General features: G+C 39.7%; 1 protein-coding gene across 1 annotated transcript; it reads right to left on the minus strand.

Moving 5' to 3' along the window:
* Window positions 1-2203: 2203 nt before the first annotated feature.
* Window positions 2204-13805, minus strand: atad1a (ATPase family AAA domain containing 1a). Its single transcript, XM_078250292.1, has 10 exons — window positions 13726-13805; window positions 11294-11494; window positions 10983-11081; window positions 10760-10880; window positions 9172-9372; window positions 8524-8630; window positions 7148-7237; window positions 6707-6757; window positions 6367-6539; window positions 2204-5625 (listed from the first exon to the last, which is right to left on the minus strand). Exons 2-10 carry the CDS (start codon window positions 11465-11467, stop codon window positions 5496-5498), a joined length of 1146 nt encoding a protein of 381 aa, XP_078106418.1. The 5' UTR covers window positions 11468-11494; window positions 13726-13805; the 3' UTR covers window positions 2204-5495.
* Between the last annotated feature and the right edge of the window lie 12426 nt (window positions 13806-26231).

Genomic DNA, 26231 nt, shown 5'->3' on the forward strand with positions numbered 1-26231 from the left:
AAATGTGGCAGGGATAACAACTGCCTCTGGTTTCTCTGGGCTCGCTCGATCATGTCCAATGGCACTAAAGGTTTCAGGAGGACTGTCACGGAGCAGAGTGGGGCCATTATACACTCTCTCCACTGCTCCTATGGAAAAAAAAAGATTGAGACCATCAAACCAGCGCTGAGAGCTCCTGTACCGACAGACCAGGGCCAGGCAAAAGTGTATCTATCTGCGTCTGAGCTCTCCTCTCAACGGGAAGTCTTTGACATCTCCAGCCAGCTGTGCTGCGGGGGAGAGCTTCTTCCATCATGTTTATCGACTGGGAGCTGTCCTCTAATTGAAAAGAGCTAGAGTGGAGACTTTCACTTGAACTCCCTGTTCATGAATAACTCATCGATAGCTTTATGAATAACTAATCGATGAGTTAAAGATCAACCATGAATCCTTGCAGAAATTCGAGGGAACACTCCAGACTTTGCCTCATTAAAGAATGAACTGTAAATATGACCTTACCATCTGTCCACACTACAGACAGCAACATATCTGCACTTATTGGCATCACATAACTCTTTCTTGAAAATACACCATTTCACCAGCCTTTGGGGAATTTCCAAACCACAGTCAGGCTTTGGGACTTAGTTGAGATTAAGGGGTTAAAAAGACCTTCTGCTAAATACTGCTTTGTCATCATTAACGATAGTTAGTGAGCCTACTGTTTGTGTGCAGAGCAGAGAAAGGACACACACTCTTTAATAATATATATTTAAAAATATATATACACACACTTTAGTCTCTCTCTCATATATATATATATATATATACATATATATATATATATATATATATATATATATATATATATATATATATATATATACACACACACACACACACACACACACACACACACTAAAGCTGAAGAGCTTGAACGGCGGCCAGGAGAAGCTTAAACCAGATCAGTGGTGGGCCGTGTACTTTACACCTGGGCCTTCAGTACTATCCTACAGCAATTAAATCACCTTTGAATAACCTCACCATGACAACAGGACATTATCGCGTGGAATAAAGTGATTTAACACAAGGCTCAACACCTAGAGAGTTTCAATACACTATTGCAGAGACATGAATACACGTTGACTGAAGACGTCACTTTTACGCAGTATGGCAGGATGCTGCATCACATATAGTCAATATTAATGTAATCAGCAAAGAAACAAAACAACCCCACAACAACCAGTCACATTTATTCATACGACGACCACAAAGCGATCAAAAACAAAAATAACACAATCGGCGATCAACAGGCTTCCCCACAAATTTCAGCCAAGCCGCTGGGGTTCAACAACACACATGCCACCACACACACACACACACACACACACAAGGGCACAGCAGCCACTGACACTGCTCAAATCTTTAACACCAGCAGCAACTATCTGAAGCAAACAGTAATAGTTCGTAAAACCGTTTTACTAAAATGAAGAAAAATCCATTAGACCAAACCACAAGCTGCAACAGCAGAGGGATTTACACGAAATTCTGAAGGTCTCAGAGTAGATTTTTCACCCGGATACAACACAGGGGGGAAATCTGATTGGATAAAAGCTTTTAATTTATGAAATGCACTAGAAGCCACACAACCGAGGGAGAGTAGCAATGGAATTACGGTAATAGACTCGTGGGAACGGTCTTAGTTAAATACATATGATATATATAAAAATAACATTCTGTCAGCATTTGAAACCGTGTTTAATCCAGCTAACGGTAGGCTAACGTTACCCAAGTGTTAAGTTAGTGTTTAATAGTGTGACATGCAGCGATGCTTCTGTTGCCTGTAACGTCAGTTTCGGAGCATCAGAGAGAGCAGTGCAGACATTTAAGTGGCACCAAAATCCGTGTTAGATACCGCTCGTTAAGGCACCAGTGCCATATAAGCACCAGATTTTAACATGTGCCGTTCACATGAAGTGAACATTTCGTTGCCTGTATCTTTTCACGGCAACCCTTCATAGAGATTTATCAGCTTACTTTAAGTAACAATGACAGTAAAAATGCATTTCACACACACACAATTATTATGGTTAAACTTTGCAATTGATCCACGGTTCACATGCATTCCGAACCGTGAGTGTTGAGCCGTACGGACCACGGATCAACTATGGTCCGTTAAACCATTAGTAATAAGTAGGTTTGGACATTATAATATACATTGTTTGAAATCTCCACAAGTTGGACTTTATCTTTTGGAAATGATGACATTTATTACATGCAATACATGTAAACAAGGGCAGGACAAAGACCAACAGGAATCCATGCTGAAATAATCGAGGTAACATTGTTCTGGTAAAAAGAATGCCATTTGTTTTTAGTGTCATTTAATAAATACATTTCACAGTACATGATTAACATCATATTTAACAGATACATATTTGACAGTGTAAATACCCAGTAACTGCATATGGACCATAGAATAAGACCTGATGACGTGATATTGCATTGAGAAAAAGCATTTGCACAAATGTTTCCCTTCTCCAAGAAAGGAAACTAAGACCTGTAACCAGCGGTGACACAATCGTCAATTTACACGGCAACACTTTGACCTTTCACTGTCACCTGAGGTACTCTAAGAAAGAGAAACAGATCTAGTCTAAATATCACTGAATGAACCAATAATGCCGTATGCAGCCTCCTCTTTTTCATTATCGCACCACAATGCTATAAAACTGCTCCGCATGTGAGCAGTCCATTTGTCAGTCTGCTACACCTGCGTCAGTAACAAGACAAGTGTAGCTGCAGCACCACCACGTGGTCATGGTTGAATGACCTGAAATGCCCTGGCTTGCTCACACTGAGTGGGAGAAAGGTCTGTATGAGACATATGAACAGATCCATGAACACATGCTGTGACCATGTGGCGAATAATGAGGCTTTTTATACAGAGGGAAGTCAGAAAAAGCATGTCACAACAACTTGAGACTGACAGCTGATTAAAAGCATTTGAATTTTAAAGCTATGCTCTCCTTAAAGTGTGAATAAAAGTAACTGACAGAGAAAAAACCCTGTTGTGTCTTGCAGCGACAGCATTGATTGATGCACAAAGCGTGATATGAAAAGTTCATTATTAAAAATATTCAAAGCAGAACAATGGAAACTGACTTCTAATGATAATGGCACAATATATATGACACTAAAAAAAACACAGCCATGATTTGAACATTAAGTAGTGCCCGTTATTGTCGTTTTGCCTGGGAAAAAATGCAGAAGACCGTCTGTTACAAAGCAGCACTAAATGCACTGAGGACCATTCACTGGCTTGAGTTACTTCAGGTGCATTCCAAGTCTTTAAGCCTAACCCAGCATTGAGCTTCCACATTCCCATGATACATCTGCTGAGGACTGAGTGGTGATAAATCAGGTACATATTATATTACAGCTATTAGTAGTAGGGTAATGATGATATTGACATCATGGCTTATAACTGTCATTTATTGCTGCCCCTGGCTCAGGTCTTTATAGCTTGTGATTCCTATTACAGGGTTTAAGTGGTGACACCATCTCTACTTGAGACTTAAATGTTTATCGCTTTTTGTCTACACATATCTAAACGGACAGAAAAAGCCTGCTTTGCTATGTTTTCGTAATTTTCTCTTGTATTAGTTCTTGCACAAAGCAATAAGGAGGAAAATCTGAAAATGTATGAAACGTGCTATGACACATCAGTCTGTTCTTGGAAATTGGACGCACGGGCCAGGTAATTCTACCGCATACCCACCAAACTGTAGCAAAAAGGAGTTGTGTGCTCCCCCCGGCCAGCGGGACAGGTGTGTGTGTGTGTGTGTGTGTGTGTGTGTGTGTGTGTGTGTGTGTGTGTGTGTGTGCATATTAGTCTAATTTTCTTGTCATGTAGGCTTCCACATAATCATCTTTTAAAATGATAAAATAGGTACATAATTGTAAAACATTTTTCTGTGTTTTCACAAAGTAAATTGATTTTTCATCCTCATAATTCATATTTCACAGCACAAAACGTAAGTTGGCTTTTGTGCGTATTGGCTTATGTGTGGTCCAGGGCACTCTTAAAAGGTCCAAAATGTAATATAGTTACTGTAATAAATCCAAAAATGACCCCAATGCGTCATCAGATATTAAGGAAACATGCTAAGTTGAAATACTATCTTTTCTGACAACAATGCTAATGCCAGTATTTTCTCCTTTTGAAATTTCCGTTCCGTGATGGAATTTCTGTTTGTGTTTTGGCCTGTGTGTTATCAACTGCCCAGTTTGTCAGCCAGGCTGGGTTACCAGATATACCTGTAAAAATGTAAACCCAGCGCGCTACAGCTGTAAGGTTAGTACAGCCATGAAAGCAGCAAACAAACAAACAAACAAACAGGATCAATGGAGGTAGAGTCTATCCGATTCTATCTCTATTTCTAACAGTTGCGTGACCAGAGACGTAACAAACCCTGGGTAAATATTGGAGATGTACTTGAAAGACGGCGACAGCTTAGAGTCCAAAAGGACTCAGAGTTGGCTAATTTCCTCCTGAACAGGTAAGCATTAGCTTCAGGCTAATTTCTCACAGCTACAAGGGACGGGCATTTTATGTCATTTCAACATTTGTGTAGCTGAACAACATTGAATTAAATAGCTAGAGTACCCGAGTTGGTTACTCGCAAAAACAATTGAGACACAGCCAGTAAAGTGATCCCGACTGATCCTGGCTAACGCCGCCATGCTAACCCTGCTAACTGCTAACGTTACCGGAGGGACCAGGCAAACGGGCTACGGCTGTTTACAACGTGTAGCCTGTTCAGCGGTCGTAGCCGACAATGGTGAGTTATTTTAAGAGGGGGGGCTGTAAATCGGGAAGAGAGGATGGTGAGTTTGCAGTGTGTTTAGCGATTGTTGCCGTAATTCTAAGCCAATAAAGTGTGTTCAGTCGGGTGGAGAGGACGGCAAGGTAGTGTTATTTTTAGCGGTTCCTACCGTACTTCTAAGCCAAGGAAGTGTGTCTGTCCGTCGGGTGGAGAGGACAGCGAGGTTGTGGGATTTTTAGCAGTTCCCACCGTAATTCTAAGCCGAAAAAGTGTGTCTGTCAGTTGGATGCAGAGCTCTGCTTGAGCACGTTACATATTTGATAGGACATATTTAAATTTGGATCTTACCTAAAAACAAGCATCGATGAATGCCACAAAAGTTATTAAATTGTACATAAACGTGTACGCAGATTTCATGCACAAGGCGGATTGACTCGACGTCAGTGGCCAGTAAGACATTAGATTTCTGAATGTATTGTAACTGTACACATGTGACAGGGTTGTGCTAAAAGGGAGCATGCTCAGACCAAAACCCTGCCTGGATAAATAAACGTTAAGAAATATATGGCTGCTCTCTGGCTTTTTCAACTGCACCTCTGACATGTTGGAGGAGCCTCTGTTGATGAGTTGGAACACACTGCGGACAAAAGCGAGAAGAAAATGTTTCTCGCCGTGGTGCAGTGTTGATGTTTAGTCCAGGGGTACCTCTGACACAATGGGCAACATGGAGACGGTGGCCCGCTTAGATTCCTTCATCTTGTCTAGGCCGAAAAGGAGGTCCAGCTGGGTGACTGGCCGCAACCGGTCCTCATCCACAGGTCTGGAGCAAAGGACAAAAGAGGTCAGACACAGTGACCTATACACAGCTACCAATAGCTGTGGCCCAAACTAACTTCTCAATGGGCGTTTTAAAAAAAGACTACAGGATCAACTCAGTGCATCGATTAATGAGAACTACAGTAAGGCTGCATGTCTGTAGAGAGCCTTCAGCTATGTGTTCTGCTTCCTTTGATTCCTTAGTACCTTAGTGTTTAGAGTGCTGAGAACTTAACAAGTTAAAAATCTTTATTTTTGTAGCAATAGTGCCTTGCTCCAAGACTGATTTCAATAGTTGCTTAGCAACAACTGAAGCATGGGTTACACAGATGAGATATTTAGCCTTTAATATATATATATATATATATAAAAATATGCTTTTAAAATCAACCAGGTTTACCTCAGATACCTTCCAATTTAATCTCACACAGTACTTTGTGAAGTTGATCAACACTCCAATGACTATGTATGTGAGGCCTGAAACTGAAATTATTGTAATGTTTATTCACTCATAACTTTTAATATCGCATTGAAAACTGAAAAGAATGTTTCATTTGTGGGAAGATTAAGTCAAATGTAAAGTTAGAGAGTACCAGGATATACATCTCTTAAAATAATATTGCTGTCAAAAAACCCACACTTGTCTAACCATGACTGTTTAGGGTAGGTACTGTATTTAAACAACGAGATGCTCGGTGGACCCAAAGGCTATGCAATCTTGTGGGTGTTTGAATATGAGTCATACTTTTCCTCCTCCTCGCAGTCCTGTAGCTGCTGAGCGATCTGCCTCATCTGCTCCTTGCGGACGTAGTCCCGGACTCTGTACATGGCAGCGTCGCGGCAAAGCTCCCGGAGGTCACTGCCAGAGTAACCCTCTGTCTTCTCAGCAATCTCCTTTAGATTAATGGCATTGCTCAGCTGAGTAGAGAAGCAGGACAGCAATGTGAGACAAATTAAAAGAAGTAACCTGTGTGTTCATGGGGGATCGGATTTACTTTCATGTGATTTGATGGTGAAAATACAGGTGTGAAATGGTCTCCGAGAATGACAAAAGCTGACTTGAATAAAAATAAATCACATCTTACATTTTCTCCAGCTAAGATCAGCCTCAGGACGTCCTGTCTTTGTCTTGTGTTCTGCAAAGACAGAAGGACAGTGGTTCTTCAAAGCATATTAATGTGCAACCTATGAATCAAAAAAAAGAAGGCACCTAATCAACTAATCACCAGTTTAAAGACTTTCTAATGAAGTATACAAGTACTGCTTTAAGATATAATTGTACTCATTTACTGTTTTCTCCTACAGCTTACATATATTCATATCTGACATGATTAGGTGCTGTTTATTGTACTGTATTACAAATATATTAATTTCACTTGAATTTACTCTGAGATAAGACTGCCCCAAACATTTGACAGTAAATGTGATTCTTCCAACATATTACATACTGTATAAATTCATGTGTATTAATTTACTTTTCATAGAAGACAACTGTTTGTGCTAGGGTATGTGTGTACGCGTCTTACTGGCAGGCCAACATGAAAAGTGGTAGGCATCCTGCGCAGAATGGCTGGATCCACGTCCTGTGGCCTGTTTGTGGCTCCCATCACCATCACCTACAATCATAAAAATCACAGTGTGAATACATTATGCCGTCAAAACCACCTGTTGCATTAACTCTTCAAACACAGCACAGGCACCATGTGGAACAGGAACGACTTAGATTTAGTAAAGTTTAAGCGTCTTCAAAATAAACAGTATTGGGTAGGATTTCTCTTTTCTCTTAGAAAAGTGGGACTTAATCTGGGATGTGCTTAATCTGGTACGTACTAGGGGTTGCACAGACTAGTCGACTTTACTCCTCCACAATGACGTTTTGAGGTTAAAGACGACTAGTCGCTGATCATGTGGTTTTGTCACTAACAACATAGACCTGTAGCACAGTCACTGGCAAAATGAGTCAAAACCCACGCTCATTTTGACCTTTATTTAAAAGCCACGAAACATTTGGGACATACGGAGATATTGGAGCTAAGGACGAGGAGAGCTGCCTGTAGCCGTTTGGATTTCTGCTACGCTAAAAGGACGTTTGCGGTCAGCTGCTTGTGTAAAGACACGCAGGAGTTACTGTACGTGCTAATGCTAACGTTACAGGCGGTGTCCAGCATTGGATCACTGAATTATTGCACGGAGCCCAACGTAGGAGGTATGACTCGTGCTAAACTTAATGGCCATTTGAATTGCGTGCACACATAACCAAGCATAAACCCAATGCATTTGTTGCCAACGAGGACGGATAATAGACTTTGCACTGAATGTTTGTTTACGGCAAACTTTTGCTTGACTGACTATCACAGAGATGCGTGACGCAGCGTTGGACACAATTACCTTGACTGGTGTGCATAAAGTTACAACTGTAAACCAAGTACAGGTTAGGTGGCCGCCTTAGCAAGACACGCCTGCCGCCTTACCTATCGGCACGTCGGTACTACCGAGGACGGATTCACTTGAAATCAAAACGGTGCCAAATTTCGGTACCCGAGAACGCATAAGCGCGAGCTTATCTGACGTCTCTGCATCTTGACAGAGAGCGGAGCTCCTACTGCCGCCGCCCCCCCACACACACACACGCAGAGCTGTGGTGCCGACGGAGCGAAACAACGTCGACTTTGTTAGAGTCACAGTGAGTCACGGCAATGCTGGTAAAGCGGTTGCAAGTGTGTTCACACTTTTCAGAACTCCACGCAGACAGCGTATATAACGGCGAGGTGAAAGCTGTCGGTGACGGCTGACGGTATGGGTTAACGTTAGACTTCCTCTGTTACAGGCAGGCACCACTGTGTTCACTATGTCCTATTGACTGACTGACAGGCTGAGGTTGTCAGTCCTTTGGCTGCGTTACCTGGGTGGTTGAGCAAGTATCCAGGCCGTCCCACAGGCTCATGAACTGGGCCTTCATCATGGCTGTGGCCTCATGGTCCAGGCTGGAACGGTTCCTCAGGAATGACTCTAACAAACAAGAGACAAGGAGCAAAAACAAGGACGAAGACAGCATTTACACAAAACTCATCTGCTCCTCGATATAGCATAGTATCGCGATATACAGTGACAATGCTGTATCGATAAACAGACACTTAGTATTACACTTTTATTATAGAAATTGCACAGGCGAATTTAGCATTTTTTGGTACTTTTGAGCAATTGGGGCTCACAGTGTCAGGCTTTGAAACTCGTTCTACACTGATAGAGTGGACATGATTAGATTAATCAATTTAGTCTGTTAAAGTGCTAAGACTGAATATGCTTTAAGGAGCTGCAAACCTATTAAAAGAAAGGTTTCCAATGCTGCTTTAGTAGCTTTTCCAGCCTGCCAAAATTGTATTTTTTGTCAAAAACCCTTGATTTTTTTTCGCTGGTTACGAAAACTGTAAAAACATCATAACAATATCAGTAACAGCTGTTTGAAATACATTCCGCTTGAGTAAAGATAAAGCTGAATCGCATCTAACAGTGTAATAAACGAATGCATTTTCAAAGTAATCAAACTCACCCATCTCATCAATGAAGATGATGCAGGGCTGGATTTTGACAGCCAATGAGAAGACAGCAGCAGTCAGCTTCTGTGATTCGCCGTACCACATGTCGGTCAGCGTGGATGCCTGAAGGTTGATAAACTTACAGCCCGAGGCTTTGGCTGTTGCCTTGGCGATCATGGTCTTCCCACATCCCGGAGGACCGAACAATAAAACACCTGCGAGGACAAAACGTTAACAAAATTAAGAAATACTTTCAAGCTCCTGTTATGTTTTTGTTTGAAATAATACAATTAGTAGACTTCCAGCATATATTAAATCCCATGTGTACGCTTATAAAATACATCCTGTTTGAGCAAAACAATACATTTTACATGATTTAACAGTTTATATACCTCATTGTACCTGTATATTTGTGACTCATATCAACTGTTGTGATGGTTGTGTGAAATAGTGTCGGGTGCATTTGGGAGTGCATTGTAGTCATAGCTCTAAATGGAGGCATAATGCACCAAATTGACTTTCTAACAATAATGAGAAAGAGAACAAACCGATGGGCTTTATAACTAATTCTAATATCTGTAGTTTGTCAAAGTCATGAATCATAAAACCCAGTTAGCGTGCCACTGATGCATTTCAACTCAAATTATTAGCATTTGTGAAAGAAAGTGCAGTCAGAAAATTGAACGCCGACTTGGTTGACATTGTTTTTGTTATACATTAAGAAATAAATATTGACCGTGAGGTTAAAAGGCTAACTTTCTTCAGCACTTTTCAGTTCCATACCGAGTTAACAGCGTTGCTCCCGTTAGAGAGTATCCAAGAGTAGCAGCTCTTGGATACTTAAATCTAAATCACAGGGACTATGCATTCTTAGTAGACCTGTAGACGCAGGGTGACCCTGAACATACAGAAAAAGTAACCAAGTAGATTTGATGGCAAAATAGTGTTCCTCAAGTCAGTCCTTTGACCTCAATTCAGCATAATGCATATTTCACTACAAAGCATACTAAAGGCAAAAGAAAAAACCTGAAATAAGTAAGACATTAAGCTGGCCTTAGTACAGGTCTGGTAGGCCATCAGTTAAGAAACCAAGTGTCTGCTGACAGTATTAGCAGACCATCTACAGCATTTGAATTATTTATTGTGAGAAGGGGGCATGTAGTATAAGATTTTCCCTTGTTACTGCTCCTGTTCGATCATGAAACGTGTATTATTTTTCTACACATCTCATAATTAGTGTCAAGTGTTTTGTTAGAAGTGTGCACTGAGTTGAAATAACGATTAATGAAATAAAACCTCTCTTCCCCAAAACTGACAAATTGGGTAAAAAAAATAAAAAAAATACTCTTAACAGGTGACCTAATGTGGATGAAAACGCCTTAAAATTAAAGTTGAACAAAAACTGTTGTCCAAATACTTTCAAGAAGCGCTGAAGATTAAATAACGCCGGCCATCAATGTGTAGTTTCCAATCCATTAATACATCACTCGCAATTACTATAAGAAGTTCATCTTATTTGATCCTATAATGTTAGCATGAACCTTAAAGATTATGTGTACAATTTGACCATTAAATATCTGATTAGATGACATGCTGCGGTACCTTTAGGAGGCTGAAAGAGTTTGGAGCCAGCCAAAAGGTGTCTTTTCTGAAAGGGCAATATGACTGTGTCTTGCAGCTCATTGATAATCTCATCCAGACCTGCTATATCTGTCCAGGACACCTGCAGGAGGGCAGATTATAATGAAGTGCATTGATAGAAAAGGGTAGAAATGTCACGCCACTTGATAACCTCAATGTCATGGGTAAGAATTACAGCCGTTACCTTCATAGTTTGAGGATCAACTAGATGAACTGCAATGTTCATCTCATACTCTGTTAGTTTGACGCCCTCAATGCCAATCCTCTTCATCAGTTGTTCTGCCTGTAGAGAGGAGACACACAACTCAGCTGAAGACACAAAAGGATAACCGATGGTGTGCAAAATGCTGCTCCAGTCATTCCTTTCATTTCTTAATCACATCTGCTACACTGACAGCAGAGAACTCGGACAAATGGCTATGTCCACCTTGATCTTACATAATATACTGTAAATGTTTATATTATGTGCTGCTTAGTTTAATATGTTCAATATACCCTTTTCTTGGCTTGGTTTTTCTGTTTGGAGGTAGGGTCCATAGCGTCTACAACCCATTTGATGCTGTAGTAGGTTGCTGCGCCAAAGATGGTCAACCTCAACAACATGCCCACCACTTCATTCCTGGACAACGGCCGCATCAGGGCCTCTTTGGGAATATCCTTAAGCAGCATCTCTGCTAGCTGATGTCAGTCCATTAGCTGGGTAAAACAATGTGTAACAGAGAACATAAGAATCATAATTTTTGAAAATAAATAAAAAACAACATTGACTTACACATCACACAACTATTTAGCAACAGTTGGAAACAGTTGAAAATAGGGGCAAGGCTGCGCAACTTTGGCTACATTGAACGTATGCGGACCGTTAGCAGAGCGTACGTGCCGCGGAATGTATGTTTTAACTGGCTAAACATGCCGCGCACACACGGCGTAGGATTGCGTGAGTCACAGGCGAGACAGAGAGCTTTTGCTTCGGGATTGTTGTTGTTGTTTCTTCAGTTTTTTTGAGCTGGCACAGCGCTGTGAAACATCAGCTGTTATTAGAGGATGCAGGTAGTGATGGTCAAATGAAAGATGCTCTAAGTGATGCGACGCGTTTTTTAGGCTACAACATTTTTCGTCACATACGGCAAACATCTCCTCACTATCCGCGAGCTGCCTGTCCCCTGAACACACTGTTAAAAAAACAAAAACAAAAAAAAAACACGGTCTCTGTAGACAGCCTAATGCTGCTGCAGTGATGGCTCAACCTGCTCCTTCTTGTCAGTTATTGGCTGGAACACTGTTTGTTATGGTTCATTGGGCAGGTTGGCGCAGTTTTTTTTTTGTTGGCGTTTGTGGAGCCTGGGCTGTCTACAGAGACCGCATTTTTTTTTTTTTTACAGTGGGTTCAGGGGACAGTCAGCTAGCAGATAGTGAGATGTTTGCTGTATGGGACAAAAAAATGTTGTAGCCTAAAATACGCGTCACATCACTTAGAGCACCTTGAAGCTTCGTGAACCACTGTCTTTATTTTCTGAACTCACTAGATGGTGCTTTCTGTTAAAAAAAAAAAGGTTAAAAGGAATGGCAATTCAGTGTGATTTCAACCCTTTGTTGAAGAGAGAGCCCCATCTAGTGGGCACAGAAAAAAAGAGAAAATGGTTCACGAAGCTTCATTTGGCCATCACTAGATGCAGGTGACAGAAAACGAACAGAAACAGAAACTCTCAAAATGAAACTGCCAATACGCTCGTTCACATCGTCATTAAGTCGTTTGTTTAATTTACAAGAAATAGACACTTTATGATCCATTTCTGTGTAAAAGGGCAGCACACACCTCGCGTAAAATATATAAATAGAAGACTATTTTTACGCTCCGCGGAGTGTACCCACCTCTACGCGCTGCTCTCGTACCAGTTTCATTGATTATAGTGTAAGCCTAGTGTTGGAACGTCCGCTCCGCATACGTTACAAGTGCAATGTAGCCAGCCCGTAACATTCATTAAAATGAATTGAACTTTTAAGGAGAGGAACGAGAAGCGAATTGCCTGTAAATGTGAAAACAGCTTTATCTTGCGCATCCGTTTTTTTTTTTTTTTTTTTTAAATATATAGCATAATTATATAATTTTGTCATTCTTTCAGGGGGGGGGCTCCCCAAAACAATGGTAGGGAAAACACTATGCTCCACCCTGTGGTGGGAACTAGAATCCCATGTTGCTTGATTTAACAAATTTCTGTAATTAAATGGCAATATTGCAAGTGTAAATCACATTTTACCCATACCAATTGCTCCTGGCTGACCATCAAAATACATCGTGAATGGCAGTGAGTAGGTTGAACCAAATCATTAAATTTACATTTCTTTAACATAGCATACTCCTTGTTGGATAAGACGTATGCCGAATTGATGCATGACACGGGGTGATTCGCCATTAATGGTTAAGCATATTTTTTAGGTAATACAATAATAATAATAATAATAATAATAATAATAATAATATGAAATGGTGCAATGAGGTATGAACCTAAACATTTGTGCTGTGGCGCTTGTTTAAACTTCTGGCGTCAGATAACAGTTCTCCCAATCAGAAGCTAACCCGTATGTCACTTGGTAACAATATTTGCTACTAACGCTAATTGAGCTGAGGTCATTTAACCTTACATACCAACACACGGTCGCTATTTTACGGTATGGTTTACTACCGAGGAAGAAATCCTATTAATTCGTCAGTTAGCATCTCCAGGCAAGCTAAAGGTAACGGACATAGCTAGACTATACATTCTATGCTAACGAAGCTGAAACTAGCAAGCACCAAACAGTCATTTTAGCATCGTGAAATGTTTATATAAACCTAAGGGCTGAGTACATTTTACCCACACTCTGTTTGCTGTCACACATACATGTAACGTCCCTTGTCAGATAAAAGACAAAAGAGTCATACTTACTAAAGAACAGCGAAATGCTACTGAATAACGCTCAAAACGCTGGCATTTAAGGTGCATTACGTTTTGTAACTCGGGTAGGAACAAACGCTTTGGTTCCGGGATTTGTTTCAACCCACCTAGTCACAGTCAGCCACTGGAGGGCAATGCTTGCACACAGATAATATCAGCACCATGGACAGCATCTCCATTACTACGGCAGGTAGAAGTAGGTGAAAAAAGTAGTGCGCAGTATTTGGACTGGCAACCATTTATAGTTTATTGGTGCTTAAATGTGCATGTTGCATTGCACCTTTGAGGGACATTTTGAAGAAAGAAAATCAGTAGGGAATTTTGGAATTTTTATATTCATTTATGTAATCGATAATATGTATCATAAAAACACTTATTTTAAAATGTGTTAATATGTATGCAAAATATGCTAAAAGCTATTCAAATGTATATACTTGTTTGCCCATTATGCCACAAAGTGTAATAAACTACAATGTTTTGGTAGACTACAGTTCATGCAAATAATAAAGTTTGTTTTCCACTTATTTCCAGTGCTGTCTCATGCGAGATATTTCAGTCTTCTTAACAGCAGCCTCAAAGATAAGACTGTAACAAATGGGCTCCTCCTACAAGCAATTTCTCAGATTGTGTGCAAAATTTGAAAATGTTGTTACAGCTCCTTTTCCAGACTGATCTCTGCTTCAGGATTTTATCAGTGAAATATAGATTAACACTGTTGATAACACCGCTGAGAAGAAAATGAAGTATAGAAGTGTAAAAACATTCTATGGTCTCCACAATTTGCAACCATTTACACCAGAGGATTTAATGAATACACAGGCTCCTTTTTTGTATTTTCCACAAGACTTCACAGCTCTTACATCAACTTGAATACGGCACCTTAAACAAAAATAAACAATAACCGTTTCTATTGTCTCATTCACCTCACAGTCCACAGGAGATGTAGTACACTTGGGCCCAGTTTACCACACTTCTCTGTGAGCATAATTAACTGGATTTTGAACAATGTGCTAGAAAAGGGGGATTGTCTTTTCTATTTTCTTTTTCTTTTTTGCAGGTCCATTTGTGTTGATTAAAACCTTCAAAACCTCTCCCTCTTTATAGACCAATTAGTTGTCCAAATTGGATGCAAAATTCCATTCTGCACAGCACAGTTTAAGCGTCCAGCAAAGTTAAGTTCATCCTTGTTGTGAAAATGGCACACAGGCTGCTATTTCCCACACCTTTGGCTGTGAAAATGCTTCATAATAAGCTTTAATCTCCCTGTACTGCAGCAGCAAGTCCCATGAGATAGCGGCCTGACAGGGCCATTTTGATGGGTCTGGGCATGAAAGCGCAGGCTTGTGTATCTGCAAAGTGCAGCCGGAGCTCCCACAAAGGCTCACACCCAAACAACCACTCTCAAATGGGTGAGACCAACACCTCTACCATGCCAACGCTGAAATAAAGCTCTCTGGTGCTCGCAGCTTTCACATGCAAAAGCTGCAGTCTTAGGAGAAAACAGGCTGGCAACTGATTGTTTTGCCACATAAGTTATGAATACCTGTCAATGGGGTAAAAGCCAGGTTATAATTTGCCAGTCTTTCATTTGTGTGACTACAGGGTAAAGGATTATTAGGAAAACCATACTAATACTGTGTTTGACCCCCTTTCATTTCAGAACTGCCTTAATTCTTTGTGGCATTGATTCAACAAGGTGCTGGAAGCATTCTTTAGAAATGTTGGCCCATATTGATAGGATAGCATCGCCCACACCATTACACCAGCACCACCACCAGCTTGCCCAGTGGTAACGAGGCATGACGGATCCATGTTCTCATTCTGTTCACGCCAAATTCTGACTCTACCATCTGAATGTCTCAACAGATATCGAGACTCATCAGACCAGGCAATATTTCTCCAGTCTTCAACTGTCCAATTTTGGTGAGCTTGTGCAAATTGTAGCCTCATTTTCCTATTTTTAGTGGAGATGAGTGGTACCCGGTGGGGTCTTCTGCTGGTGTAGCCCATCCACCTCAAGGTTGTGCGTGTTGCGCGTTGTGGCTTCACAAATGCTTTGCTGCGTACCTCGGTTGTAACAAGTGGTTATTTGAGTCAAAGTTGATCTTCTATCAGCTTGAATCACTCAGCCCATTCTCCTATGACCTCTAGCATCAACAAGACATTTTACCCACAGGATTGCTGCATACTGGATGTTTTTCCTTTTTCAGACCATTCTTTGTAAACCCTAGAAATGGCTGTGCGTGAAAATCCCAGTAACTGAGCAGATTGTGAAATACTCAGACCAGCCCGTCTGGCACCAACAACCATGCCACGCTCAAAGTTGCTTAGATCACCTTTCTTTCCCATTCTGACATTCAGTTTGGAGTTCAGGAGATTGTCTTGACCAGGACCACACCCCTAAATGCATTGAAACAGCTGAGAAGGCTATGCACTCCCTATTCATGCATATAGATTAGGCAGGTTCCAGGCTTCTTGATCTGAAGAGGAAATCAGTTTGTTAGGTGAATCAGTGAGGTGGAAATTTGTGGTATAATACAAATGTTCTGAAATATGTCATATCATCACAACAGAAGATTTGTTTTTTTTATACAGTTTTAAAAAGTAAAAAAAAAAACATTCTTGTTTTGCTATCAAATAGGGTTTGACAGGGGGCTGATAATGGTGGCAGCTGTAGTCAGTATTTCGTATCAGTAGTCAACATCTTGATAAGGATTATATTGTTAAATCTAGTAACAGTGACAAGAGGAAGACGACTAATTATGTAGCATAATAAAACATAGTTACTTTAAAAGTTGTGTAAAATCCAAACAAAATGTCACATTAGAAGCAGGTCAGGGTTCCCAGAGACAACTGCTGTAGCAGGTTACTGTCACGGTGTAAAAGTTTTAAAAACACCATCTATAAAAGCCTTAATTTCTGCAGCCTGGAGACACTGTAGCAGATGTGAAGCTCTCTTGTCTGTTCTCACCTGTCATCTGTGACAGGCTGCTGGTCCTCCTCATCTGCTTTTAAAACCACACGCTAGTGTGTTTGCACTTCAGCTCACATCCACATCCATCCATTGGTGTGCAAATCCCTGAATGATATAATCACTCAGATATGAAAATGGTAACACTCATGCAACATGTTTGTTGACATTTAATTGGCCCAGTTTATGTCGGATTGACTGAACAGCTTTAATGAATGTTCATTGTCTTTCATGTTTCCTGAGGAAATTATGAGCCTGCGTAATAGATGTATTAAAGAAAATGTCAATTGTTCCATTTATCGTTCCTTTTGTGCATTCATATTACACATTACCATAGTAGACTAAGTGATCATTGTAACTATCATCATTGAATGCAGCAGCAGCAGGGGCTCGACATCGGATGATTCATTCGGAAATACAATATAACATTTATGAACTTCCATTTTAATTCACTCTTCAAACTCTGATCTCTGCTCCTTGTTTCACCTCTGACAATTTTGATATATTCATTGGAATGATTCCAGTTCTTTTACAGAGTCAGATTTTAAAGAGATTAAATGCTACTGTGTCTGAGAAGTATCTCAGACTGGTTAGTCTAATAAAGCTGGAATCCAATTTACCAAAAACCCAAAGTGAGAGGAGAGCATTAGGTGGTATTAAATGTTTGGACATAGATATTCCTGTAATGTGGTAGCATGTGTACTTTAAAATATTTGTACATGTCCTTTTAAATATACCACAGAATAGGTTGATTGCCAATGACTTCTGTGTTGTGTTAACATCCAGTCGATCAGTTAAAACTGAGCATATGTGGTTGCAAATCCGTTACAAATTTTTTAAATACACGTGTGTCCTGGTGATACCGTTTTTGGACAGAATGAAAGTGTATGGAAGCAATCGGCAGACGAAATTAAAATGAGAATGTCATCTCATAATACCATTTTAATTTCCCCAAAACTTCAATAATGCTATTTTAATTTTCACTACTAACATGTAACAAATAGAAAATTCATCTGACATTTAATTTCCAAAGACCAACTACGCTTTATGGTTGTCCATTTGAATTCACATTTCAAAATACAACCATACAGAAGGTATATATCAATATTAAATGTCAAAGTGTTTTGCCATTTTGTTTTTATTGTCAGAGAATGCCCATGCTAGTAGTGAAAATGCAAATTGCATTATTTAATTTTAATTTTATCAATTAATTCATATGTAAGTGACAAATTAAACAGCTGTTGTGAGATTACATTGCCAAATTACACCGCCAAATTGCTTCCACAGAAGAGGCACCCCCTTTTTAAACAGTAATTTAACTTTTAACGCTTGTGATCTTATGATCAGCTGCTGAGCTCTAAAGGAACACATTTACACAGATTGTGATTATGCTCTCAAAAGGTCATCAGAACAGAAAGTGCTTGTAATCATGTATCTTGTCTAAAATCAGTGAGAAGTGGATTAAGGCTTTTTTTTATGAGGTCCTGGCTCCCTTTCATTTTCTTGTTGCAAAGTGACGGGGTTCATGTGGAGCTTTAGAAGAAGTGGACATCTTACAATGCCAAACAACTCGTACATCTATTTTTTGTGACCCTCCAATGGCATTTAAGAAATTGTTTCCTGAGAGGACTAGGGATTAAACTTCTTCGTGTTGTGACTTAAATGTGAAAGCATGTGTTATACTATCAGTTTAGGTGAAGATAAAGACAAGATGAATGCAGTTTGTTCATTTTCACGAAGCCACAAGCTTCTCAGTCCCTGAGGGTGCATAACTGCTACATGACTAATGAGTTTTAAAGGTCCAATATGTAATATATTTACTGTAATAAATCCAAAAATGACCCCAATGCGTCATCAGATATTAAGGAAACATGCTAAGTTGAAATACTATCTTTTCTGACAACAATGCTAATGCCAGTATTTTCTCCTTTTGAAATTTCTGTTCCGTGACGGAATTTTTTTTTGTGTTTTGGCCTGTTTGTGGCCGGGTTGCCAGATATACCTGTAAAAACGTAAACCTAGCGTGCTACAGCTGTAACGTTAGTACAGCCATAAAAGCAGCAAACAAATGAACAGGATCAACGGAGATTGATTTTACCTGACAAAAATACTGCAGATGTATTTGAAGGATGGAGACAGCTTAGAGCCCAAAAGGACTCAGAGTTGGCTAATTTCCTCCTGAACAAGTAAGCATTAGCTTCAGGCTAATTTATCACAGCTACTAGGGACGGGCATTTTATGTCATTTCAACATTTGTGTAGCTACTCACATTGAATTATATAGCTAGAGTACCCGAGTTGGTTACTCGCAAAAACAATTGAGACACAGCCAGTGAAGTGATCCCGACTGGTCCTGGCTAACGCCACCATGCTAACCCTGCTAACGGCTAATGTTACCGGAGGACCAGGCAAGCAGCCACGGCTGTTCAGCGGCTGTAGCCGACAATGGTGAGTTATTTCAGACCAAGAGAGGGGGGCTGTAAATCGGAAAAAGAGGACCTTGAGTTTGCAGTGTGTTTAGCGATTGTTGCCATAATTCTAAGCCAATAAAGTGTGTTCAGTCCATAGACAGTATATAAACTGGACCAACAGATCCCGTTGTTCTGGACGGAGACCAGTGAAGGATATTAGAAGCACTTTTCCAGTGAGTGCTGAGCGTTACTGCGCAGCCTCCAACTGAGAGAGACGACGTAAATGTGACGTGAAAGTTGTAAGTCTTCTGGTAGCTGTGCCAAGAGAAATCTCAATCATTCCCAATTTTACAGAGACGGAGAGCGTAGGTATATGTAAGGAGATAACATAGACACAGGTTAATTATTGCTAACTAAAATGCTAGTTAATGTTGACAGCTAATGTAAGTCGAAACTGCCTGCGAGCTTCTCCTGTACTATACGGTAATTCCTCTACTATGCGACAGTAAGTCGCGTGGTTATGACACAATCGTTAACCTATTTTTACAAAAACGCCTGCTACGGAGCCATAACGTGAGATACAAGGTAATGGAGCATTTTATACATTGTCGTGTTTCTTTAGAAATAAACAATGGACAAATGAAGTCTTTAAGCGCTTCAGATGTAAAGTTATTCGTTGTCAAAGTGACGTCAAAATGAATGGCAGTCAACGGAATGCTAATGTCGGGTGATCGTTTGGTAGCATCAAAATGGCGCCATAGGAGGTTCGAGCTCTGAAGCGAAGCTTACCCCCTTGGTTCAGTCGGGTGGAAAAGGACGGCAAGGTAGTGGTATTTTTAGCGGTTCCTATCGTAATTCTAAGCCGAGGAAGTGTGTCTGTCTGGCGTGTGGTGAGGATGGCGAGGTTGTGGGATTTTTAGCAGTTCCTACGATAATTCTAAGCCAAAAAAGTGTGTCTGTCAGTTGGGTACAGAGCTCGACGTGAGCACTGGCTTTTATGACTGTCAATATAGCCAGCATCTAACGTTAGCTACTCCGCTGTGCTGTGGAGTAATGTCTGGCTATGTGAGACAAGTGTCTAGCAACATTGTTGTGGATGCTCCGGTATCAGCCTGGCAACCAATGTGAACTTCGAGTCTGGGGAGGAGGGGGCGGGGGAGACGACTCTCTCCAGTATTTTGAATTTGTACTGCAGTAGCTATTTTTAAACACTAGCTGTCAGTATTACACTGACATTATATTGCACCTTTAAGTTTAGTAGAATTTACCTGAAAAGAAATTAATGAATCGAACAGGAGGCCAGCTGAATAATGTCACACACAAACATACAAGGATGCCTAAAGCTACTTCCGGACTCACCCGTCTGGAGCACATCTTCAAATCAAAATCACCTAGGACATTATTAAACAATATTTCATTTTGATTAAAAGGTTAGATAGAGAATAAGATTTTTAGCCAGAATTCATGTGATGTGAAATAGTATTCCTGGTAGTATTGTAAATACACAGTTTTAATGCAAATGAACAGTTGCAACATTTATTCAGAAAAGCTACTGTGTGAATTGGCTGTGCTGTATGCTTTCATCCTGTTTGAAATCCTAGCATTTTTGTCCAGCGTTACTGTATATATTTTGCACTACTATGGAAGATCATGCAAAACAAATTGCACTGCCAACACCTGCGAAAACTGTATGGAGACTGGTTAAATCTTTGTGTAAAAACATGTTTTAATCCACCAAACACACTTCCTGCAAAAATAGTGACCATTGCAGCATTGTGAAGGAATGGTTTAACATTTTGGTAAAGCTTTGCTTTAAAGAAGATTGATACCACACTGAAACATGACAGTGCTATCAATCTTCTCACCTAACATTTGTCAAGAAAGTGAACAAGTGTATTTCCCAAAATGTTAACTGTGAACTATTCCTTCACAAGTTACTGTATTTCTTGATCCAATAAGATGCCAACTTAATTCCAAACATTGTCCTTAGCCATTATAAAAACACTAATGGACTGGTGCATCATTACATTTGTACTATCATGAAATATATTAAATAGTAAGAAACTAAATGGTGTCCCCCTGGGTTATTTTTGATAATACTTAACACTCCCTTGGGCTGAAATTAAACAAAAGCTATTAATGTCTCATACATAGCTACAGAAACATGAGCTGCATGCTGTGGTGTGCCACTGTCTTTTCCTTAAACTGAGGCATGCTGGCCTGAAAAGTGCCAAAACTAGAGGACTCAAGAGGGAAAATATAAGGAAGAAGAGGTCAGTAACTCTGCATTATAGTTTATTTAACAAGAGTCTTGTTTATCGTCAGCTGATAAGTGTGAGTCCAAGTTCTGGAAGTCAAAAAACATTTATATTCTGAATAAAAGGAGTTTGATTATTAGCCATAATGTTGTAACCATCCAAGGTAGACTTACCACGAGCCATGAGATTGTGAAATGACGGTATATGCCTCTATAAAAGCCAGAAGTCCATATGATTTCAACCTTCTTTAAAGAAAAGCATGTTTTATTTGGATTGTCATGGAGTAGTACTATACTATTCCACAATCCAAAAGTGTAAAAGCGACTTCTCTGATTGATGGAGCTCGATGTTACCATGGAAATCGTTATCACCCCTGTGAACCAACCTGCCAATCAACAGCTACGGAGTTACTGGTACCACTGAACTCTGATTGTTGTGTACACAGTTTTGTACCTTTGCATTTGTTTCCCATCTTCCCTTGAGCCAAATCAAATGTTTTATTGTCATGATTCATTTCGTAGTTGGTTGGCTTAATTCCAGGCTTTGAGAATTGTCTGTAGTGAATGAATGAGTGGGAAATTCACTTCCAGGACAGAAGCCATTTGAAAAAGTGGGCGGTCACTGTTGAACTCTATTTACTCTCCTTCTAGCTCGGTTTTGGTCTCCACCAACTCCTGGGGGAAATATCTGGCTCTTCAGCTGCTAAATGCTCAGCTATGTTCATCAGCTAATCTCTAACTGTCTGGCTGCTGTTTGGTGCTGGGCAGTAGTGTAGAGTGGGATTATTGTAGCCTTTTCACTGCTGGTAACAACCAAGTATCATCAAATATCTGATGGTATAGTGGATGTCAGAAAAGCACTGTGTGTGTGTCTGGAGTAACACGTTCATGCTTCTATCGCCCAAGGCAGAAGATGATCCCAGTTTAATGGATATGAGAGCTGAGATGGGACGCTAGCTTAAAATGGCACAAGCAATCCTCTTCTTAGGCAGTTATTTTCCAAGCAGCATTGTTACTCTCTCTTCTTTTAAGTGGTGAATGTTCACTCCATCCATCAAGGGCATCTTTTTAGAACCAAACAATCCAGCTTAGACAGCTGTCAAACACCAGGTATTGTTTACTCTGTAGGCATGAGTATATTTTGCACAAGCGCAGAAGCTACAATATAAAGTGCTGAAAATGTTTTCACGAAGAAAAAACTTTTCAAATATTCTGAAATATTCTGTAATTTAGTGTTGGTTATTATTGTGCAAAGCACATCATAGATTTAAAATAAGAAAGGGCCGCTGGATACTCACCAGTGCACGTATATGTGGAATACTGTAGATACTGTATATACACCTCTATGTTGCACATATAAGTGTCATATTTGTCACCGTTCAAAATTGTAGATTGCTCATATATGGACATATACAATATGTATTCATATTTAGTGATCAGATATGCCAGATACAATACAAAAATCATATGTTAAATACATAGTCTGCATGAATACAATATATAAGAAATGAAGGTATCTTACACATACAGTATACACTATGTATGGTTACTCTATTTTATTTACCTTACATCAATTAATGTATAAATATACCATATAAAAAACATGTTTCGTCTTTGTAAATATGATGCATAAATTGGTTAAACATCAATGCAATGTCTTATATTATATACCTATATGGAAATTAACAGGAGAACAAATTTAAAAACCCTTGATAAAAACAATGAAAATAATTGAAAAGAAAACAACTTAGCCTATTATTCAAATGACTGCAATCACCCAGAACATCTCATGTTTTTGATAGAAAATCTTACTTTTTTTTCACAAAGGAGGAATTGACTTTATTCAAATATAAAGCCAGGGCATTTCTAATGTTGCAAATGCTACCGTGGGAAATTACTGATATTAAAATAATTTTTTCGTATGAAATTGCAAAGCCTCATTTTCAGCAGCCAATACTTTAGTGGTTCTAAATGGCCCGATCAAAACAGCTTTCTAATAATCAATACACCTGCCAGTATTTGATTGCTACTAGTTGTGTTATCGCCTGACTGATGTGATAGCAGTCTTTACAACATAAGTAAAGTAGGTCATTATAACAGGTAGGAAATATCTATCGGAATGGAATACTTCCTCTGTAAATGTGGTTAAAAGTAGAGTAGCTCATTTTGTCAGGTTGGAAATATCTATCAGAATGCACTACTTCATCCATGAATGTAGGTGAAAGTAGGGTTGGTCATTATGACAGGTTGGAAATATCCAGTGGTGGAATGTAACGAAGTGAAAATACTTTGTTCCTGTACTTAAATATATTTTGCACGTATCTGTACTTTACTTAAGAAGAATCGATAGTGCATACTTTTGACTTTTACTTCATTACATTTTGCAGCAATTATAATACTTTCTACTCCACTACATTTCTACAACGTTCCGTTATATTTTCGTTACATTTTCTGATCGTTTTTTTCCCCCTGCCAAAACGTCTTCCTGACCGTCACGTACGGCACGAGCTGGCCCGAAACCCGAAGTGGGAGTGGGTGAGCAGGACAGGGATGGCAAGTGACGGTGATCCCCGTAGCTCTCTGCGGGGTAGTGGAGCTTCCGAATCCGCTTGCAGCGCCCTGACTGCTGCTGCTCAGGGGCGGAGATGAGAGCTCAGCTGCTCTGAGGCTTTACGGATGGTTTACAGCCTGGTTGTCATGTCCTGAGGGTGGTTCATTACATGGAGAACAGACCAGAGTTTAGTTTTTTGTTTATTTTTCAGATATAGTAGTGCTGTCAAACGATTAAAATATTTAATCGCGATTAATCACATTAATGTCATAGTTAACTCGCAATTAATCGCAATTAATCGCACATTTTTATTATTCTAAATGTCCCTTGATTTCTTTTTGTCCCATTATTTTTTCTCATTTTAATGCTCTTATCGTAGTTTAAAGTAGAGTAGCTCATTCTGTCAGGTGCGAAACATCTATCAGAATGGATTCCTTCCTCTATAATGTAGTTAAAGTAAGGTAGGTCATTATGACAGGTTAGAAATATCGATCAGAATGGACTATTTACTCAATTTATCTAGCTAAAAGTAGAGTAGCTCATTCTGTCAGGTGGGAGATATCTATCAGAATGGACTACTTCCCATATAAATGTAGTTTAAAGTAAAGTAGCTAATTCTGTCAGGTGCGAAACATCTATCAGAATGGATTACATCCTCTATAATGTAGTTAGAGTAAGGTAGGTCATTATGACAGGTTGGAAATATCTATCAGAATGCACTACTTCATCCATGGATGTTGTTAAAAGTAGGGTTGTTCATTATGACAGGTAGGAAATATCTATCAGAACGGACTACTGCCTGTATAAATGGGGTTACAAGTAGAGTAGCTCATTCTGTCAGCTGGGAAATATCTATTAGAATGCACTACGTTATTCATGAATGCAGTTAAAAGTAGGGTAGCTCATAATGTCAGGTAGGAAATATCTATCAGAATGTACTACTTTCTCTATAATTGTGGTTAAAGGTAGGGTAGCTCATTCTGTCAGGTGGGAACTATCTATCAGAATGGACTACTTCCCCTATCAATGGAGTTATGACCTTTTTAAACCACTTAGGATGAAATTTAATACCAACTTCATGGCCATATAATGGAAAATCAGTGTGAATTCTAAGCCAGAGTAAAGAAGTATTTATCAAGTAACATTACCTGGATTTAATAAAACATTTTTGTGACGTGTTTGTACTTTAATAACAGAAAATAAATGAAATATTTGTCGCATTAAGACCTCTTAAACTATGAAACGAACAAAACTAAATAAAGTAAATTTAACGTTACCCACACAAAATATTTATTCATGACGTTTATGACGAAAAGAAAACATGACCTTTGTAAACGAAATTCAATACTTTTAGGGCTTATTTGTAGAATATAAGGAAATAAACACTTTATTTGAAGGGTTGTGCATAAGACTGACATGACACCATCATAATTATGACGGTTATGACTGTTGTCATTATCTGTCATTCGGTAAATTATGACACTTTAATAATTTTAATAATTGTGTCATGTTTTTTTTCTCCTTTTTCCTTGACCTCAAGTAAAGTCAAACAATTTGGACTTGTCATGAAGTCTGATTTCTCCATCAAATGCATAGGCGTCGATTTCGGTGGGGACGGTGGCTACGTGTACCTACGTGATTTCGTCATGAGTCATTTTGTAAACAGGACACATTTGAAGCTGTGGTGAAGAGGAGGTCAATGAACAAACTGTTATCTATCATGGATAACCCTGACCACCCTCTCCACCCCACACTGGTCCAACAGAGGAGCACCTTCTCTAAGAGGCTCCGACAGCTTTGATGTCGCACGGACCGCTACAAGAAATCATTCCTACCACAGGCAATACAACTTTTTAACACTTCATCACTGACCAGTGAGTAACTTTAACTCTAAATGGACCCTGAAGACAGCAGCTGTTGCCTGCAGAGAGCTGGACAATTGTTCAATCTGCTTCTGCTCTGAAGGAATGTGCAACATCAGGTTTTGATTTCTCCATACTGAATCTCACCTGCTCATGTAAGCCCATCAGTGACATCATTTATGACAGCAATGTTTCCAGTGTGTTCCTGACTCTGTCACAGTGACTCAGTATTTTTCATTGGACTGAACTATACAGTTATTCAGGACAAAGACATCCTAAATTTAGACGTGGGCTTTTTTCTGGAAGCTTCAAAACCTTCACAGACTGTTGATCTTCACCTAACAGGACACACCCAGAGAAAATTGTCTGTATGTCCGTCTGCCTTTCTGTCTGTCTGTCTGTCTGTCTGGAGGGTCAATGTGACCTTATGTCATCCGTCTGTGTTG

This window comes from Sander vitreus, chromosome 5 (genome assembly GCF_031162955.1).
Source record: "Sander vitreus isolate 19-12246 chromosome 5, sanVit1, whole genome shotgun sequence".
NCBI lineage: Eukaryota > Metazoa > Chordata > Actinopteri > Perciformes > Percidae > Sander > Sander vitreus.